This window comes from Plecotus auritus (genome assembly GCF_963455305.1).
Source record: "Plecotus auritus genome assembly, chromosome: 7".
Taxonomy (NCBI): Eukaryota; Metazoa; Chordata; class Mammalia; order Chiroptera; family Vespertilionidae; genus Plecotus; species Plecotus auritus.
Genome location: NC_137774.1, coordinates 61,300,014 through 61,315,763, shown reverse-complemented (window position 1 = coordinate 61,315,763; position 15,750 = coordinate 61,300,014). Strand labels below are relative to the sequence as shown.

Genomic DNA, 15,750 nt, shown 5'->3' with positions numbered 1-15,750 from the left:
TGCTCACCCCCAAGTGCCCCCCCTGCCAGCCTGATCACCCCCAACTGCCCCCTGTGCCAGCATGCTCGCCCCCAACTGCCCCCCCCTGCTGGCCTGCTTGCCCCCACCTGCCCTCCCCACTGGCCTGCTAGCCCCCAACTGTGCCCTGCTGGCCTGCTCACCCCAAACTGCCCTCCCTGCTATCCTGATCACTCCCAATTGACCCCCACTGATGGCCTGCTCACCCCAACTGCCCCCCCCTGCTGGCCTGATCACCCCTAATGCCCCCCCCCCACCAGCCTGATCACCCACAACTGCTGTCCCATCCTGGCCTGATCACCCACAACTGCCCTTCCCTCTTGGCCTCTAACCGCCTCTACCTCGGCCCCGCCACCATGGCTTTGTCCAGAAGAATGTCCAGAAGGTTTCCTGGAAGGTCTCCCAGTCTAATTAGCATATTACCCTTTTATTAATATAGAGGCCTGGTGCACAGGTGGGAGCCAGCTGGTTTGCCCTGAAGGGTGTCCCGGATTAGGGTGGGGGTTCCCTTGGGGCAGCCTGGGTGAGGGGCCTGTGGTGGTTTGCAGGCCGGCCACACCCCCATGGGGTGAGGGTTCCCATTGGGGGGGCATGGCCAGCCTGGGTGAGGGGCTGAGGACTGTTTTCAAGCTGGCCACACCCCCTTCAGGGTGGGGGTTCCCACTGGGGTGCCTGGTCAGCCTGGGTGAGGGGCTGATTGCTGTTTGCAGACTGGCCATGCCCCCCAGCGGGGACCCTCACCCCATGGGGCATGGCCAGCTTGGGTGAGGGGCTTAGGGCCATTTTCAGGCTGGCCATGCCCCCCGGTGACCCAGGCTCCCAGCCCCTCCTTGAGCAGAGGCCAGGGCGGGTGGGAAGCTTGGCTTCCTCCATCGCCGGGGGCAACCCAAGCTTCCTGCTCATTCCAGCTCCATGGCCACCGCCATCTTTGTTAGGTTAATTTGCATACTCACTCCTGATTGGCTGGTGGGTGTAGCAGAGTGACATCAATTTGCATGTTTCTCTTTTATTAGTGTAGATAGATTAAACTTGCTTAATTAGACCCACTTTCTGATGTAGCTAAACTTTTTCCAGCCCAGTGAAGCACCCAACTTCTCTTTCAGGTAATTGTCAGCAACACAGCAGTAAATATAAACACGAAGCAGATTATTATTGTAGATCATGCAGGGAGAACAAAGGGTAAAATATTTAACTGCAGCAGTGTTTGACTATATTCTGCGCAGTGAGGAAACCTGAAGTCATTTTCAAGGTCCACCATTTCTTCTTTTCAGGTGGGGCAAGTTTCTAAACTTTCCAAATCTCCATTTCCCAGCTAATGAAAAGAAAATAGGATTCCACCAAGTCTCCTATCTACCTACTCCAGTACTTCTGTGAGGACCAAATGAGATGAGGCATGGGAAAACACTTGACAGACATTTGGTTAAAGTGTAAAATGTTTGCATCTGGCTATAGAGGCAAGTCGTGTTCTTAGGCTGAAGAAACTCCAAGGAGGCTAGTCTCTAGGGAGAGGAAGCCAGGCGTTGCTATGTGATGTCATTACCTGGTGCCCACAGCGGCCGTTTCCAGGCTGCGCTGGGCTGTGGGCTGCATCTTGCGCCATGGGGTCTCCACAGTGTTGGCTGCAACTTGGTGGGCTGTTGCTCAGGGTGGTGGCGGGGCCTGTGTCCCACTTGGGGAGAACCGTGTTGGTTTGTTGGCACCAAGTACATGGTTCTGTTTCTTTGCAAATGGCCAGTGCGCATCAAGGCAGCTCCTGCGTTGAGCGCCTGTCCCCTGGTGGTCAGTGCAAATCATAGCAACCAGTCTGATGGTCGGAGGGACACTTAGCATATTAGCCTTTTATATATATAGATTGGTGATCAAGCAGTAGCAGTGCACTCTTTTGTTGAGGAGTCTAATTGTTCACCCTTCTGATCCATAGTTTTTCTAGTCTATAAAATTCTTCCTCCTACTCCACAGGCAGAGGATACAGTAAGATAGCATATGGAGAAGCACATAACATGAACTTAATGTTCATTTATTTCTCCAAACTTTTAATGAATGCCAATTTATTTATTTATTTTTTTAGAGAAGGGAGATGGAAAGACAGTAACATTGATGAGAAACATCAATTGGCCACCTCCTGCGCGCCCCCTACTGGGGACCCAGACCAAAACCTGGGAATGTGCCCAGACGGGGAATTGAACTGGTAACCTGTCAGGTGCATGACACAACCACTGAGCCACAACAGCTCATTTTAATGAATGACACTATTTCTTAACCACAGTGCTTTTAAAAAGATGAATTGCCTTAAAGAGTAGTTGATAAGCTTCAATTAGAATTTCAGGTTACTATGATATTTGGGAAGTTTCTGTTATCTAAGGTCTAAGTTCACAGCAGCATTATTTGTAATAACAAAAACTTGGAAACAACCTAAATATACACTAACAGGGCAAGATATACATATATATTACAGCCCCATTAAAATGAAGATCTGTATTTCCTGACAAAGATATGTTTAAGAAAAAAGTAGTGGCAGATGTGTATAATGATCTTGCTTCTGTTAAAACTGAACAAGATATATATACCTAATAACTGTCTGGAGAGTGGATTAAGGGGAGGAAACTTTAATTTCCTATACTCATTAAAAATAATTACAGGTGCCCTGGTTAGTGTGGCACAGATGGTTGCACCCATGCACCCAAGAGTTGCCAGTGCACCCAAGAGTTGCCAGTTCGATTCCCAGTAGTGGGCATGCAGGAGGCAGCCAATGGATGTTTCCCTGTCACAGTGATGTTTCCCTCTCTCCCTCTCTAAAAAATCAATAAAAATATAATTACAGATGTGTTAACTAAAAAAAAAAAAAAAATTGTTTTGTCCTGTTTAGGGCCATGGTAATGCCCTCCACAACAGCACTTAGGACAAGAAATAGTTATGGTGACCTGAAAACAGAATGAGGCATGTGAGTGGGGGTGAGACTGCAACTCGAGTCCATTTGCTACTCACTACATTAGCAAGATATGTAGGTGAGGTAGTTAAAAGCTTTCTTAGATATGTGGATTATTTTTCCCCCTCGAGCAATTTATTATGGATAAAGGAAAGGATTTTCTTGGATTGGTTTATCAACTACATTTGTATTTTTCCCTGGAGAACAAAGCAATGTAAAGGAATGAGTTTTTACTTTTCAATTTAGTAAGATTCTTGAATGGTCTTAGACAACTAAATCAACTATTTAGACAACATGAAGAGTGCAAGTGAGGACAGAGCATTAATTTTACGGACTTGTAATTGCACCTAAAATGATTTCAAATTTTTGAGTCCACTGCTTTTAGCAGAAATAGTTAAAACCACTGTGGCAGACCAAACCAAGTCTTTATGAAACATAACGTATTGTTTCAAGATCATGGAGAACCCACAAGCTCGATGAAACCTCCAGAGTCTCAGGATCCACAGGGAGCTCACAGCATGCTGGTCCTGTCAGCATTAGCACGTGGTAAAATCAATAGGAGGGTGTCGAGTCTACAGAAGTATCTTGAGGAGGTCAATGAGACTGGCATATCACACAGCCAGATCCTTACCAGGAAGGACCGCACTGGCTCCTCAAGGTGAGCCTTTGCATTGAGAAAGAAGTCCCCCGAAGCAATTCTAGAAGATGACTGGACCCTTCAAACCTCCAGGAGAGTTTCATGTTTCTCCTTTACAACCCAGCTCTGAGTTTAGTTATGATAACCCAATTCATGAGTAAAGCACTCTATGACAGGTCTCTAGGGAACATGAGAAAGCCACATTCCTTGCATTTAAGAGTTTACAATCTAGTTATAGAGAAGTATTTAAAAATAACAGCTTTGGCATTTGAATGCTTATTATGTGCCAGGCATTTTCCATGCTTTATCTCATTTAAACCAACAATAACACTATGATGTAGGTACTATTAGCCCCATTCTACAGATGAGAAAACCAAGGTTCACAGAGGCTAAGTGATTTATTATGGGTTCCACAACTAGAATTGTGGAACTGAAGTTTGAATCCAAGCAGCCTATTCCCTTCTATTAAGTTCTGTTACAGAGGTATAAGCAAAAGAAAAAGCACAAAAAATTAAATATAATTCAAATATGGGAGGGATTAGGGAAAACTGTGAGGAGGTGGCAGTATAGACACAAGATAGACAGAGGTGTAGTGAAAGAATGACCAGGCTTGTCAGTGGAGAGAGTGGTGGGGAAGAAGACAGAGAGCCTGAAGCCAGACCGTAAAGAGTTTTCCCTGCTGTGCTAAAGAAGTTTGGGCTTCAGCTTGTAGATGGGGAATGACAAGAACTTGAACCATATGCTTTCATTTGTTAAGATTATTTGGGCAGAAATGATTTGGATGGACTGCAGTAGATGACTAGTTGAAGGAAGACTGGTCAAGTGGCTATCGGGTTCGAACAGCTGTCTAAGGCCTGCCTGTCAAAGGCATTCTGTCCTGTGTTGAGTGTCCTGCTGAAACCTAGTTGTGTGACGTTGCCACAGCCAAGAAGCTTCTCTGAGTCTCTGATCTGAAAAATGGAAGTGCTGAGCAAGCTCTTGCAGATTTCCTCCAGCTCTGAAATTTTCTAAGTCTCATGAAAAACTTCTTGAAATTAATTTTGGGTGGTCTTAGTCTGTGGAACTGGGGCTGATTTGTAGAAACCTGGAATGTGCTTGAAAATATCATTAGTATTTTCTTCTGCTAGAAAAAGAACCAAGACTCTAAAATTTAACATGGCATTATGCGTTCTATCTTTAGCACCACTTATAACTACTTTTACTTTGTTGCTGGGTAACTGTGACCCAAAAGTATTGACTTTGTTTAAAAGAAACCCCCAGTCTTGGTGTTTTTTTCTATAATCTTCTCAGAGAGTGGCTAGCATAGAATTGGTGGGAGACTAGGTAACAGTAAGGTATTTTTGAATCCATGTTATTGGTTTGAGAGCCAGTCTGTTGCCTTTTTATAAGGTATTACCAAAGAGAAGGGAAAAGTGCCCCCCTAACTTAGTTCAGTGTAAATCCACCATTACAATTTCCAATTGACCTATTCACTAAGAGGCTTATAGAAAAGAACTCTTCAAATACCTCTCCTCCGTGTTATAAACCAGGGTAAGGTTTGGATAGTGCAAAGATTGGGTGAACAAGTTATCCTTGTTTACCTGGAACTTTCTCAGTTAAGGCACTGAAAGTCTTGTGTCCCAGGAAATCCCTGTCTTGGGCAAACTGGGATAGTTGAGCACCATAAGAAAATGCACTTAAGATCCAGAACTCAAGAAAGTCCAAATCCTACTTTGTCTTAATCTCCCAACTCCCCACTGAGGCTCCGAAAGGGGCCATGTAAAGAGGAAACAGCAGCAAAGGGTAAATACAGTGTTTTACTTGATCATCAGTTATTAGACTAGGCTCAACCCGATAGCGCCAGGAAACCTAGACAGAGCACATGGACAAGTCTGGACACCAAGGGTCTCTATTCCTCCTTCAACCCAAATCTAAATCTTAGAAACCAAGATCCTTTGGCCTGCAGGAAAAGTAGAAAAGAAGAATGAAGCAAAGATGAACTGGCTTAGGTCTTTGTGCAAGGAAGAAAGAAAAGATGGCTGCCTCTGCGAGCCTGGGCTCAGTTCTCTCTCCTAGTTCAGGAAACATGAAACAGAAGAGTCACATGTGTGTGGTCTTTTCTTGCTGAGTGACTCTCATTGGTAAACATGGTGTCATCTATTCTGGAATATTAACGACATTTCTTCCCTAGTGGGGGTACTGGGAGGGGGTATGGAAGAAGAGAGGGGAGACTTTTCTCCACACAATGCTAACAGCAAAACCAAACTAAGAGGCATGGAAGTGTCACTGTGAATATGCAAAATCTCTGTAAGAAATCAATTTTGAAATAAATTTTTAAAATCAAAGCTTATTTCAAAGTAATAGAAGGCTTTTTAGTTTCTTTAGTAGATAATTTATTTTGATAACTTGCTCAATAACAAAAATACAAGTGAAGAAAATTATGTTCATTTTATACATTTTGTATTAACAATTTGTTTTGAAACTATTAATTGAAAAATGTTATAACCAATTACAAAACAATTCTTAATAAAGTTTGGGGTATTATACAGACCTTGATCACAAACTTCAAAATCTCTTGAGGTGATACAATAAATCCTGTGTAGGAAACAGAACCTACACAGGCCACTTTTTTCCTTCATATATTTTTATCCTTCAAAAATTAGTCTGAAAGACAGCTTACTGTTTTGTATTGTGAATGTAAATTTTATTTTAGAAGAAGATTAAAGTGGGTTGGTAAAACAGTCACTATAGTCAGAGTAACTGTGGCTAGCAGCCTTTTAATGAAGACAAAAATCAATGCAACTGTTCTTCCCATGAAGCCCACGATGCAAAATAATAGCTAAGAGTGACCCAAAGCTAGTTCCCAATACACTCTCAGGGCCTTCCTCTAAGTCAACAGATCATGTGTCGCCAGGACTGATCATTTACTTCAGAGATTAAACAGTGAATTTACAGAACATCAAGTGGGGATACCAAAACTTTAAGCAAAAGGGTAAGAAAGGAAAAAAATCAATGAAGTGTTTTGGTCATCTAGAACACTAAAAAGAAGGGGGAAAAAGAGCTATCCTTTAAGATGGAACAGAAAATAAGTTTATAAGAAGTAGGAGAGTCAGAACAATTACGTACACACATTAACAACAAAGAACATGGATTACCTTTGGAAAGAATCATACTGAAATGTTGCTTTTAATGAAATGAAGATTTTCCACATTTACAGATGTTTAGGCATATTTAATAGGAGCTTCCAAAAATTTCAAACTAATTAAGTCCTGTGCAAATAAAACCTGTAACTAGTTTTCAGCAGATTTTACAGTGTGTTCTTAGGTATGAGACTACACACTCTAAAAACAATGTAATAGACAAAAGTTTGACAAATGATTGCACCATAAAAGTGTTTTATATACAGTTCACAAGCTATGATTTCCTGCTATAAATTAATACTGTACTATCTAGTACTTATTATTGTGACCTTTTAAAAAGCAACTGCTGACAGCGGTCTCTCTTTTCACTTACAGGATGTATAGAATTTTATATGAATGAGTCCATTTCAATGTTTGGTCTGGAAGAATACAAAGGTCTGACTTCACACACTATTTGATGGATGGTTTTAACCCTGGGTGTTGACTGGCTGTAGGGAGTTTCCCCCTATCAGTCCTTTATGCACTGGACCTCCATGATGATGATGAAATTATAGTCAACTTAATGGCTTCGGTAATAGATACAAATAGAACCTCAAGTTTTGTCAACTTGCAATACCACTGTAAGTGAAAGAAGTAAACAATGGGGAAATTCTTAGCAGCTGAGAAACTTTCTCTCCCCATGCTCATGATCCAGTTAAAAATATTTTGAGAAACTATTTACAATATAATTCATCTTTTTGGAAGAGAAAAACTCTTGGTCATATAAATTAATTTGAACCACACTTTGCTAACACTTTATCTCAGTGGTATAATGGTGACAACGCAAGCTTTCCTTCAAAGTAACCCATGTGACTGACGTCCAAATAAATCCCCCTGGGGTGGTAATCTTAAACGTCCACAGAACATGTCCAGCAGTACTCAGTCCTGACCAGACATCACAACACTTGGGGAAAAAGAGTCTCTTTCAAGCATCTTCTAAGGTTTCTTTGGCCCTGGGAGGAAAAGTGTGACACCCCCATAACTCCAGGAATGCGCCTCAGTGGTGGCTCACCTCTTACCCCCGCTCTTGAGTGAGCTGCAACACTGGGGTTTTCTTCTACAATAAATACTGCTGAACTCACAGTGAGATACAGAAACATGAAGCAAACCAGCATGGAAAACAGCAGCTTCTTCCACTTCAGACTTGGAACACCTGAGGCGGCAGCCCCACCTCTGAAGTGACCATTCTCCATGACCTAGGCTTTTAAAAAGCAGTGTGTGTGTGAAGCTGTACTACACAGTGCATGGACTTCACAGGGCTCTCCGGCCAGGGACACTCGGATGGCCACTTCCCTCTAAAGAAGAAAAAGCTTAGCTCCATTGTCATAAAAGACACCCCTGCCCCACATTTCCAACAGGAGATACCTGTAGTGTTCACCTGGAAAACAACTATGCACTGACACGGGCATGAGACGTGGAGAAGAGAAATGTGTATTTTAAAACAACGTGTGGGTTCAGGGCTAGTGGCAATGCTTCTTTTAGGAAAAACATAAAGCTGTGGGTTTAGTACAGCCCTTTAAAGTAAATACAAGGAAGGTAGCTTTTAGCAAACAAAGGCATACAGCACACAAAAGATACTGTATTGCTCAGGTTTTTGGTAAAGGAGATGTATTAATAAGAATGCTTACGGATGAAAAGAACACATTTAATTGCTACAGCAGAGTGATCCTGGTGTGGTAAACAGCCAGAATAGTGTGAACTGACATCAGAAGAAGGAGAACCTCTGCACAACAGACAACAGTTGCCAATAATTTAAATGGTGTCAAATTCCCCAAACTACGAGGTTTGACATGATCTTACTTTCTACTATCCATACAAATAACTTAACCTACAAAGAACTGTAGCGTAACTTAAATTTGCACCTAGAAAGATACGGGATTATTTGTACCTATTACAAAAACCTGTTAAAATCAAGGGCTGTTATAAAGAATGAGGTAAACTGAAGACTCTCTCCACTACATAGCCTTCAGATAAATGGCTTTTTTCTATTGAGTTCTAGGTTTGCACACCACAGTGTTTTGCTAGCAAAGCATTCAGAGTTCTCTTCCAGGAACAGTTTGCATGTGTGTGTATAAATTTACACACACACACACACACACACACACACACACACACACACACACACATATATACACTGTATACTGCATCAGCAAAATATATATATTATGTATATTTATATAAATATAAGGAACATTTCCCCCACCCACCCCCAGTAACATGTTTCTTAGTGTTTTATTTTTTTTGTACACAGAGAATAGGGAATTTCAGAATTTTTACATACATTTTAGCAAACAAGTTTTGATCTATTGGCTTCTTGGTGCAGTAACGCAATGGCAATCCCCTCTGGTGCCACAGGCTCATATGACTACAAGGAAGCTGTGAACACTAATTTCTTAGGAGGTGAGGCCAGCCCCACAGGAACTTCTCTTGCATCCCTCTGGTCCACCATGTTTCATAAATACTTAGAATTATTTTCCTCAAATGAATCATTAGACGTTAAAAACGGAACAACAGAGTCACAAAGGGTCACGTGCTTTTCAGCAGAAAGCATTCTCCCTTACTAGGCGACTACCACAGTGCAGGCCTGACAGCCTGAAAATATGCTCATGGGGTTAGTCAATATCGTCTGTATTTGGTTATGGAAAAGGCTCTCTTTTTAAAAAAATCCAAAGTGCATAGTGAGAACAAATCAAAGCTTTTTTTCTTTTTCTTTTCAGCATCAGTTTCATCTAAGCATCCTTCTAAGCCAGGACTACTCAGATGCCTTGCCTTTGTCCTCCCCACCCTCCAAAAATAAAAAATTTAAATAAAATAAAAAATAATTAAAATGTCAAGCAATTTAGACATTCATCAGCCTGGTAAACAAACTTTGCCAGCAAACAGAAGTCCTACTATTGTAAAGAAAATCGATAAGACAAAAAGTACATATGATGACCCAACTACTGTGTTGTTGGGTAATTTATAAGGTTGACCTCCGACTTCATTGATGTAAAATCCTATTGGAAATATTAGGGCAGCCATACAGAAAAGGATCACTGTAAAACAAACCAAAACACAACATTAGTAACATGGTTTGGTGATGAGGAAAACAATGAAAATTTGGCGCAAAGGAAGTTTATAAGAAGGGTTGTGGATTGATAACATGATCAAACCTGTCAAAACATAAACCATTTGTCAAAATATTTGCATATACTACAGATCATATAATATCCCCCAAATCTAACAATTGAATTTAGGAAAAGCTGGATTAACCTTTTGAGACCATTTCAAATATCAGCGTTAAGAAAGGTCCCCAAACGTACCAAGTACTCGAATGCATTACTCTTGACCATTTAAATGGTGATTCAGGGCTACATTCTGGCTGTGCTACTTATAGTTGTGCAATCGTAGGCTTCTGGTTCCCTTCTGAAAATGAAGTAAATGCTAGAAGTATAAACAAGCATTATCAAGTCCAGGCACAGTGCCAGCCACACTGACAGTAAGTGCTGAATAACTGTTGCATATGTCATTGGAGTTATTATTTTGCCAATTCTCTGTTCCTCCCAGTTGGTACTAGTTAGAAGGAATTAGAGAAAAGGTACATGAATGTACCATCTACCTTACTCTGGTTTAAAGTCAGCTAGTGGAAAGAATCGTAGACTTCTGCAATGATTAGCAAATTGTCAGAGTGGCTATCTCTTATCATGGACAAAGCCTCGGCCCCAACCACCCAATCTGTTAGGTTTCTGAATATACACAAGTGGGGGAGGGTAGGAAACCTTTGAGTTTTGTATACAAACACAACGAAATCTAATATTTGCTAAAAATGTTTCTAGAAAAATATCAGAAAACCCAGTGTCTGAGTAGAAGTAATTCCAAGGCCACTATTTTAGCAAACAGTGCGCTCCCCTGTGCTACAAAAGAAATGTTCTGAGCAAATGCAGATTGCCTACAGATAGGCTAGTTTTTCTAAGAAAATAGTTTATGCTTTTTGAAAGCACATTGGTAAAATGTGAAGTCTTTCCAATTCTGGAGGCGGAAACATTTCTCAGTGTAATGTGGAGACAGATTACTATACTCATTGTATATGAAGAGTTGAAGCTTTCCATTATAATCTGAATGAGAAACCTTTTCCAAGTTAGACCCATCCCAAGGAATAGTGACAGAGTCCTGGATAAACATATCAGCTGATACTTGTCTTAAATTACTTTTGTGCCAACCAATAAAATTTAATAGCGTCCTTTAAAAGCCAATAGGAGTGCCCTTGCTGGCTTGGCTCAGTGGATAGAGTGTCAGCCTGCGGACTGAAGGGTACTGGGTTCGATTCAGGTCAAGGGCACATGCCCGGTTGTGGGCTCGATCCCCAGTTGGGAGCGTGCAGGAGGCAGCTGATCAATGATTTCTCTCATCATTGATGTTTCTATCTCTCTCTCCCTCTCCCTTCCTCTCTGAAATCAATAAAAATATATATTAAAAAAAAGCAAATTAAACAAAAAAAAAGAAGTCAAAATAGGAGTCTTTTCCTGGAACAGCTCCAGAAATGTATTAAAAAGTAACATTTTCTCAAGTAATATACTAACTCAAGAGATACACCAGTACCTTTGTTTGCTTTGCACTATTTAGGAGGATTATTTTATATTATACACACAGTCAGTCTATCTATCTCATTTTGGGCGAAGGACCAAGCCAAATGTTACATAAGCACATTTGGATTCTTTTGGATACCTACAACAGAACAAATAAAAAATCCAGTAATTAAGTGTTAGATCTTTTGGTCCTTCTGTTGTCTAGTCAGCAATAACTTCATCAGTGCTGCCAATGTCCACTTATCAGTATTATCTGTCACCATTTTTAATAATTCTTATGCCTTAATATGGTTTGGTAAGTAAAATGAAACCACAATCTAAGTAGCTATACTTAATCTATAAAAACAATGGGATACGATTAGTTTTAAAATCTATTTGTTTCTTCTCATCTCAAAAACTAAAATAATTTAGACATTTGCTGATATACACAGTTCATTCTGTTAACTGATGTGCTGACTTTATTTCTATCCTTTCATATTTTCTATTGTAAAATAAAAATCTATCCATTATAATGGAGTAAACATTTAATGACTATACTATTTTACAAGACTTAATTCTTTTTCCAAATTGGTTAGGAAAAGCTTAATCAAATTTAAAGGAAGCTATGAACTCTTATTCAATCTAATTTTGGTTTTCAATCCAAAATATTAGGTTCTCTATACTTCTTGGGGATATTTAATGCGAGTAGATGATTTTTCTTTTAAACTATTGAGACCTGTGAAAGTTACTTTAGATATTAAAATATAATTAATGCTGATAATATCTTTCAATTTTTGATTATTAAGTTCTGGGTCCTAAATAAGCCTATAAAGACATAACTTCATATCCGCATGGTGGTGAGTGTTAAATGTCAGGTGTAGTGGTGGAGGAGGATGTACATTAGTTAGGTCAGTGGTTGGCAAACTTATTAGTCAACAGAGCCAAATATCAACAGTACAACGATTGAAATTTCTTTTGAGAGCTGAAAACCGACTTCTGCGCATGGGCCACAAAGTTTCAATCTCACTATACATGCGCGCCCGCACGTGGTATTTTGTAGAAGAGCCACACTCAAGGGGCCAAAGAGCCGCATGTGGCTTGCGAGCCGCGGTTTGCCGACCACTGAGTTAGGTAAAGGAAAAGACCAGGGTCAGACCTGAAGACCTTTGTTACCTGTCCCCTCCCCACCTGGCCAGACTCACCATGTGTGGCTCTCCTCTGAGAGATTTCCCCACTGTGTAAACCAAACAGAAAATATTACCCTCACATTCTTACCAAAACTACAGCTTAACTGGAACAGAAATACATGCAATAGAGATGATGATATGCAATAGTACATTTTCAAAGGCTGAATGGAAACAGTAGGGGGAGCCCAATCCCTCTCAGGATTGCCAACCCAGTGGATTAGCTCGGGTAACAAAAAACAATGTATTTAAGGAAGCTAGGAGTAATGCAGCTCTGTGCTTACTTAGATGACATTAACTCCAATATATATTCTTGAGCTAAAAGAACCAAGGGACACAATGATATAAACAGAACATACAGTTACAGAGCACTCACGTGTACATACATGGTTTTATACCTAGAACACCTCTGGTAGGAAACCCAGAAACTAGTGACAATGGTTACCTCAAGGAAAGAGGTATTGGATATCTGGGTGACAGGGACGAAAATGGTGACACTCATAGACTTTGAATTATTATATGCATATTATTTAAAAACTTAAACAACATAATCATAGTTCTTTCCCTTTATTGGGTCACAGGAAACAATGGCTCAGTGAGCATCTTAATGAATACTTTGATTCATACTGCTTGCTAAATTGTATTTGAGATTTTTTTCATATTCATAGCTTATGCATTCCCAAATTTTAACTAAATCCAAAAACCATATGCTTCTTTGATTTTACATAAAGAGTAAATGCTCTCTGAACAAGTGAATATACCCTGTGAGTAAAGATTCCCTTAAAATTCCTCATCAATACCCTTTAAGGTAGCAACACTGTCTCTACAACTGTCTCTGGACCCTACTATCTAGAAAAGAACTATCTTGGGAGGTCTGTTCGACCTCACAAAAGATCATCACCTTCTCTCATATTTCTTAACAAGAATGGAGATTTTTTTTATGTCAAAAGCAATTTGATCTGCCCGGCTGGTATGGCTCAGTGGTTGAGTGTTGACCTATGAACCAGGAGGTTAAGATTAGGGTTAGGGTTTGATTCCCAATCAGGGCACATGCCTGGGTTGTGGGCTCGATCCTCAGTAGGGTGGGTGCAGGAGGCAGCTGTTTAATGATTCTCATCATTAATGTTTCTATCTCTCTACCCCTCTCCCTTCTTCTCTGAAATCAATAAAAATGTATTTTAAAAAAGCAATTTGATCTAAATTTAAAAATAGATACAGAGACAATAATAAAGCAGAACTAGAAGCATACATTAAGAGAGTTTCACAGAGAGGGAGAGACAGAGGCTCGTGAACTAATATAATATCCTTATCTTATTGTCTTATAAGGATACATTGAGTTTTAACAACAGGGATATGTGGGATTATGCCTCACCCTTAGCCTATGAGTTCTAAATGAAAATAGCAAGTGAAAGTAAGCTGTGTTATAATATTCACTTAAAAAAACTTATGCAGACCTGAGATGATTTCAGACACTGAACTAAAAGTTCAGTCCTGTAGTGTGGCATAAGTCCCATCACGCTGTGCCTTAGAGCATGGTTTCTCAATAGGGCCCTACTGCCATTAGGGGCACAGAAGTCTTTGCTGTCCAGTGTTCCTGTGTATATGTAGGATGTTTACGGCATCCCTGGCCTCCACTCATTAGGTGTCAGTAGCATCCCCCCTTTCCTTGTGACAACCAAAAATGTTTCTAGATATTGATAAATGTCTCCTGGGGGCAAAACTGCTTTAGCGAAAAAGAAGCATGAAAGTAAAATTTCAGAAATAGCTTTTCTTTGTACATTTTTGTTTCCTTTAACTTGGGCTAAGCCTCTGACATTTTGAAATTAAACCAATTCCGCAAAATACAAAAGAATGTGCAACATATAAATATATCACACCTTTGGGCATTGACTAATAGAGTAAGAAATATTAAGAAACAATTATAAAATAATCAAATGTGTTGATTTTCCAATGGTCACATACGTAGCTGACAAAAAAAAACTAAAAATCAATGGCATTAAAAAGCACATCAGCACCTTAATCTAATTTATATCTGTTGTATTTTCATCTAGATTTATCTTTATTTGATAGAAGATACCAATACCTTCAAGAAAAGGAAAAGACTCAGGTTAGTGGTAGCTCTGAGTCACAGACCTCAAACATTCATGTACAATGTTAGCAAAAATAAAATTCATTAAAATAGCATTTCATACAAAGCAATTAAGGTTATGGATGTCCTGGTCTTGTGGTGAGAATTCTGAAGAACCGATGGGACTGTGCAGTTTATCTGACGGCCATAAGTGCTGCTCTCTGATGATTATGGAGTCCTTATTACTGATTCTTGATTATCTTCATAAAAATACCAGTGTGCACGCCTTCTAGACAAATGACTAGCACAGGTTACTTACTTCCAGTGAATGCTATCCATCGAGCATATTTTGTAGCTTCTCTTCGCCAGTGGGAAGCCACCAGCAAACCACATGTGACAGTCAATGAAATGATTCCCATGATGATAAAAAACAGTGTGGTGACCCACTCCGGGGGAAGCCGAGGTGGGATGCACGTTCGGTCTCGTCCATGGATTGTTTGACACTGTCGCACAAGGCCCACAGTGAGTGCTCCTGGGGGAGATGCAAAAGGTGGGAATGTTTTAGTGGGTTTGGCATACGTAGGGGATATTCCCTACCAACACCTCTTTAGTTCTTAAATCGTATTTCTCTCTATGTGGGTCATTCAAGCACTTAATTCCATTGAGTCCCATTCTTCAGCATTCTGCTATAATGCATAAGGTAATAGTAATGCTTGACTTAACATAAAAAGCGAACTTAAACCTCACAAAAGCCATTAAAAGGCAGCTCACTTAATCCTTCATTCATTAAACACATACTTTCCTGAGTACCTGTGTCACACACTGTTTCTAGGCTCCAGGAAAATAACAGTGAACAAGAGAGATGAGTTTCCAGCTCTTGTTAGCTGAACTTTTGTTTTTCCAGATGCAAGACTCACTGTATATTATTTTATTTTGGCTGAGAAGAAAAAACACTTCTCAGGAAATTGAAGGCAAACTTAAAATATGTTTAAGCATAAAATACAAGTAAAATAAATAATGAATTAAATAATAGAACCAATATAATTTATTAGAGTTAAAAGGTCTAAGCATATTACAATATAAGTACTTTTTCATTATATTCAAGAAAATGTTGTAAAAACTAGTAAATTCCACCATTTGGGAAGTTCAACAATGTTGGTATAATGTACCAGCGTTCACAATTGGCAAACCATTACTGGCATGTTTCAGTAGGAA

General features: G+C 40.0%; 1 protein-coding gene across 2 annotated transcripts in view; it reads right to left on the bottom strand.

The window, feature by feature from the left end:
- Positions 1–6,711: 6,711 nt before the first annotated feature.
- The window catches only part of MOSMO (modulator of smoothened), a 69,407-nt gene continuing 60,368 nt past the window's right edge, over positions 6,712–15,750 (bottom strand). Inside the window, exons 2-3 of one of the 2 annotated variants that reach the window (XM_080680737.1) lie at positions 14,855–15,067; positions 6,712–9,774 (exon numbers count right to left, since the gene is read on the bottom strand). In XM_080680737.1, the coding sequence (XP_080536863.1) occupies positions 9,590–9,774; positions 14,855–15,067 (398 nt within the window). In that variant the 3' untranslated portion in view covers positions 6,712–9,589. The other variant, XM_080680738.1, reaches the window with a different exon arrangement.